At 39.5% G+C, this 6,000-nt stretch overlaps 1 protein-coding gene across 3 annotated transcripts in view; it reads left to right on the plus strand.

Moving 5' to 3' along the window:
• The window catches only part of LOC122741326 (L-threonine dehydratase catabolic TdcB-like), a 30,949-nt gene extending 28,060 nt beyond the window's left edge, over positions 1-2,889 (plus strand). For all 3 annotated transcript variants that reach the window (XM_043984686.1, XM_043984685.1, XM_043984687.1), the window contains one exon: positions 2,348-2,889. In XM_043984686.1, the coding sequence (XP_043840621.1) occupies positions 2,348-2,446 (99 nt within the window). In that variant the 3' untranslated portion in view covers positions 2,447-2,889. The remainder of the gene's footprint in view (positions 1-2,347) is intronic.
• Positions 2,890-6,000: the final 3,111 nt, after the last annotated feature.

Below are 6,000 nucleotides of genomic sequence, written 5' to 3' on the forward strand. Positions count from 1 at the left end.
ATACATATATGTATATTGCATGCGTGTATATGTATGTGTGTATATCAAGATATATTCTCCCCTCTCCTATTCATGGAATGATCCCTTGAAACAAAGAATAAAAAAAAGAGAAAAGGGTGTGTGTGTGTGTGGGGAGAAATCAATAATCTTAGCCAACACATCAACTGTGTCTGACCACCTATGCAGTGTTCTTTACCCACCTTCTGCAAATAAGGGGGGGAAGTATATTTTCTCATTTGTTCTAAACGGAAATTAGTCATTATAATTACACAATGTTAACTTTCATTAGTTGTTGCTGTTTTTGTTGCTCCCATTAACACTGTAATCGTCTAAGTGCTTTGTTTTCCTGGTCCTGCTTAATTCTAGAGCAGTAGCAGTAATCTCCACTATATGAGTTTACATAAGTTTTCCCATGCTTCTCTGAATTCTTTTCTAGAGCTGACATAGTAATAGGACATTATATTTATAGGCCTCAGTCTGCTTGGCCATTCTCCAATCCATGGCCATTTACTTAGTAGAAGTTCTGAAGGGGCAGCTAGGTGGCGCAGTGGATAAAACACCAGCCCTGGATTCAGGAGTACCTGAGTTCAAATCTGGCCTCAGACACTTGACACTTACTAGCTGTGTGACCCTGGGCAAGTCACTTAACCCCAATTGCCTCACCAAAAAAAAAAAAAAGTTCTGAGTTCTAGTCTCAGCTCTGCTATTAGCTAACTGTGGGTGAACTTGGGCACATTCTTTCCTCTATACTACCTTGATGCCATTGGTCCTAGGAAGACTCTTTTTCACCAGAGATAGGAAGTAGATGAATAGAAGTCAGAGTTGCCTGTTAAGAAGTACTTTTCCCCTTGTTGACTTGTCTGGTCAAATATAGCTTTTAAAAGCTCCAAAAAAATCCTTGGGGAGGAACATCGAAACTTGGTTGATATTTTCTTTTTCAAGTTTCTTAATAAAATATATCGGGGGTAGCTAGATGGTGCAGTGGTTAAAGCACTGGCCCTGGATTCAGGAGTACCTGAGTTCAAATCCAGCCTCAGACACTTGACACTTACTAGCTGTGTGACCCTGGGCAAGTCACTTAACCCCCATTACCCCGCAAAAACAACAAACAAACAAAACAACCCCCCCAAAACAAAAAAAAATATATATCATGTAGGGACCATATTTTATTGTTTCTCATGTTCACAAAGTCAGTCAAACAACGTCTCCTTAGTATTTCCAGAAACTTTATGGATAAGTGCTGGGCCTGGAGTCCTGAGTGCAAATTTGATCTCAGACACTTATTGGCTGTGTGACCCTGGTGAAGTCACTTAATCCTGTTTGTATTAGTTTTCTCCTCTGAAAAGTGAGCTGGAGAAAGAAATGACAAACCGCTCTAGCCCCTTTGCTCAGATAGGGTCACAGAGAGTCGGACACGACTGAAAATGACTCAACAAAAACAAAGAAGGAACATTGTTCACCTCGTTACACCCTCCAAAAAAGCGATGCCCAAAGCAACACTCCAGAGAAAAGTTAATAAGAGAATTTATAAAAGTATCACTAGAAATAATGGAACAAAAAATGAAGGAACAATTGAGTTGCAGTAGTGCATTGCCATTAGTCCATTAGCATTCTCAGAACTTTCTTTTTAGGAAGAAGGGCAGTTAGAAACTATGCCTGGTACTGTGGAAAGAGCTGAGTCAGTGAACTAGGGTGTTCATGCATCACAGTTCTCCTCCAATGTTACCTCAGACAAGTCAGTGGTGCCTATCTCAGTCTAAGGACCACACGAGTGCCTCTCTGGGCCTCCATTTTCTCATTTGTAAAGTGATGATACATAAGATCCCTTCACCTTTAGACGTATGTGATTCCCATGGATAGAACGATGGGCCTGGAGTTGGGAAGATGTGAATTCAAATCCAGCCTCAGACACTTACTAGCTTGTGTGACCCTGTACGCATCACTTAACCTCTAGTTGCCTCAGTTCCTCATCTGTAAAATGGGGACACGCTGGAGAAGGAAATGGCAAACCCCTCCAGTATCTTTGCCAAGAAAACCCCAAGTCAGAAGAGTTGGACACGACTGAACACCTGAACAATAAGAAATGTGAGATTCCTGCTCCTCCCTTCTTGAAATCAGACCTCAAGCAAGTTGCCTCACCACTGTGTGCTTCAGTTTGCTTTTCTATAAAATGGGAAGAGGAATGACCAATGCTTTATCACAGCGACAGGACTCAAGCATTTCATACTTTAGGAACCAAAGGATAATGGGAGTGATTCGTAGGAAGACCCTGCAAGGTGTCTATTTAGACTCCATGGCTAAGTCTGTGAACTTTGATGACAAACCTCTCCTTTCTCCTCTACCTTAGGTCACCTGTGTTGCTGAGACCAGAGACAAACAACAAGCAGTTCAGCTCCAAACTGCTCTCTTAGAACGCTACCCGTCCCTGGAGTGGACACAGCAGTGAGGTGGAGTTACGTTACCAACACTAGATACAGTAGCGTCTTTATCCATCCAAAGAAGCCCCTGTGGTTATAGACCCCTGGTGGCCAGCGTGGGAGGGGAGGGGTGGGCTTGTGAAAGGTAGTGGCAAAAAAAAAAAAAATGCTTTGAGGGAAAATCCATAGAGTGTAAGTCAGAAGAAGGCAGAGACCACAATATGGTAGAGTGACAAAACACTCCATTTGGAATCAGAGGTGTTGGGTTCTAAATCTGGCTCTGTTATTTCCACTTGTGACTATTCTAGGAGAGTCACAACCTCTGTGGGCCCGAAGTTCCTGAACTGTAAAAATAATATTTGAGATGTCAATTCAGATTAGACTAAGGGTGCATATACACGTTTGATTTCCTGCAGCACCTCGTGTAGTTCTCTGCCCACAGCAGAATCTTAATAAATGTTTGTTGATTGAATCAATGAATTATGTTGTCTGTAAGTTCATTTGGAAGACTTTAAGTTGTACAGGGATTCTAAAATTGTCTGATCTGCAAGAAAAAACACTGAGGAAGAACTCTGAGCCAATGACACTTTATTAAAGGGTCCACAGGCCCCTTTAATGAAGAGGACCTCGGATCTTCCTCACAATCTGAGATGCCAGGGCCTTGGTTTTATAGTGTTTGATACCCAGACAATATAGGTGGAGCAGACCAAAAATACAGAGTCTTACTGGTGGATAGACCTTGCCCTCGACACTCCAGGAGGGTCTACACAAAATACAGAATCCCACTGGTTGACAAACGGGTTAGTGAGCAGTACTTAACAAATCTATCTTGACCTTTTAGGAGGTCCAACCAAGTCAATGAGAACACTCTTGGGCTTGGCTGATAAACAGATGTCAAGACATTTACATAGGTTGATAGGCCTGTAGAAAGTCCACAGGCCAGCAGCCAGGGTCATTCATTGCCCAAGTGTTCCTGGTCCTCTCCCCATAATGGGCAATGGAGGAATGACAAGGGATGGAGAGATAACAAAAATAGCTGGGGGTGGGGCTTTCAATGCAATTGAGCTATCTCCACCAGGCTGGGCTTGGTAACCATAACAAGGAAAAACAAAGGTGGAGGTCCACTAGTTAGCTTCTTATGATTAGGCAAGTGAATTTACAATTTGAAGTTCCTAGCTCTGAGGGCTACTGTAAGAACTTATAATCACCACCCCTATGAAATCACAACAAATTAATACCAACTGGAATACAATAGGGGTCCAGTTAACCATCTATCTCCTTTGTGGTATTTTGGGTTCTTTTGTTTGTTTTGTTTTGGGGTTATTGTGGGGTTTTTGTTTTGTTTTGTTTTTTGGTCCTGGCATCTGAATCCAGTGTTATCTCAACTATTCCATCTGTAGGAATTGTTTCTCTGTATTACAACCACCATTTTTGTAGAAGTTTTAGGATTCCCTGACTCAGGAAGCCCATGAGTCTCTTCTTCTAGGCATAAATATGTGGTTGTGGATATTTTATGCTTTGACTACTCTGATGTACTTTTAAATAAAATTCAACTATGATATTTGTAGAAATGCCAACATACTATGAATATCCTTGGAAAGTTTATGTAGTCTGGGTTAACATATATGGTCATCTGTCTAAGAGCTTTGAAAGAAAAAAATTGAAGTTTAAAAAAAATGACTACAAGATTCTTTTTTCTTTGGTGGGGGATATTTATATAATGGATATATAGTTATATGTGGTTGGATATGTTATGGAAGGATAGACCTATTATGCTTGGATGGTTTAGATTATGAAAGATTCTAACCCTGACATCAGGAATATATATATATATTTGCTTAACATTTTATTTTTTCCCAATTATATGTAAAAATAAATTTTAACTTGTTTTTTTTTAAATTTTGAGTTCCAAATTCTCTCCTTTCCTCTCTGCCCTCATTGAGAAGGCAAGCAATTTAATATAGGTTATACAGTGCAGTCATGTAAAACATTTATTTCCATATTAGTCATGTTGTGAAAGAAAACACAGGCAAAAAAAATCAAGAAAACTAAAGTAAAAAAGTATGCTTCAATTGGCATTCAGATTCCATTAATTCTTTTTCTCTGGAGATGGATCGTATTTTTCATCATAAATCCTTTAGAATTGTCTTGGATCGTTGTATTGCTGATTTTAGCTAAGTCATTCATAGTTGACTATTGCACAATATTGCTGTTACTGTGTATGATCGTCTTCTGGTTCTGCTAATTTTGCTTTGCATCAGTTCATCAGTCTTTTCAAGTTTTTCTAAGAATATCCTGCTCATCTTTTTTTTTTAATAGTACAATAGTATTCCATCAATCATATACCACAACTTGTTCAGCCATTCCCCAGCTGATGGGTATCCTCTCAATTTCCAATTCTTTGCCACCACTAAAAGAACTGCTATAAATACTTGTGTACATTTGGTCATTTTCCTTTTTTAAAATTTTTTTTAAAAATCTCTTTGGGATTGAAACCTAGCAGTGGTATTGCTGGGACAAAGGATATGCCCCTTGGGTATAGTTCCAGAGTGCTTGAATCAGTTCACAACACTACCAGTGCATTAGTGCCATTTCCCTACATTCCTTCCAATATTTGTCATTTTCCTTTTCTGTCATGTTAGCCAATCTGACAGGTGTGAGGTGGTACCTTAGAGTTGTTTTGATTTACATTTCTCTAATCAAGAGTGATTTAGAGCATTTTTTCATAAGACTATAGGTAGATTTGATTACTGCATCAGAAAACTGCCTATTCATATGCTTTGACCATTTATCAATTGGAGAATGAGTCTTATTTTTATAAATTTTATTCAGTTCTGTATATAGTTGAGAAATGAAGTCTTTATCAGAGAAATTTGCTATAAATGTTTTTTCTTTTTTTTTTAATTTATTTTTTTCACAGTTATGCTTACTGTGTATTTCCCTCTATTCTATCCCCACTGTTTGTCCTACTCTCCCTCACCTTTCACCCTGTCCATCCTCAAAAGTATTTTGCTTCTGACAACCACCTTCCTCAATCCACCCTTCCTTCTATCTCCCCACCACCCCCATTACCTTCTTCTACAACATTAGAATTTTGTTAGGTTTCCCAATTGATTGGCCAATCAGACACTGTGCTAGTATAACTCATGAATGGACATGTGGTTCCCCCTCCCCACCCTTTTCTCTGGTCTGGCTCACACCCAAACTTGCCATCACATTGGCAGCTCTGGGATTCTCAGGAATAGGCTGCTACTACTAGGCCATCACCCACATTCTCTAAGCATTCTAGGGGTGATCCAGTTGTTAAAAAGGAATATATTCTCGGGGCAGCTAGATGGTGCAGTGGATAGAGCACTGGCTCTGGAGTCAGGAGTACCTCAGTTCAAATCCGACCTCAGATACTTGACACTTACTAGCTGTGTGACCCTGGGCAAGTCACTTAACCCCAATTGCCTCACTAAAAAAACAAAAAACAAAAACAAACAAACAAAAAAGGAATACATTCTCACTACTTATTATAGTTACTCATGAGTCCTCATCAATATGCTTCCCATTTATGCAATTACAATGACATCATTAGTTC

The sequence above is a fragment of the Dromiciops gliroides genome, chromosome 2 (genome assembly GCF_019393635.1).
Source record: "Dromiciops gliroides isolate mDroGli1 chromosome 2, mDroGli1.pri, whole genome shotgun sequence".
Lineage (NCBI taxonomy): Eukaryota > Metazoa > Chordata > Mammalia > Microbiotheria > Microbiotheriidae > Dromiciops > Dromiciops gliroides.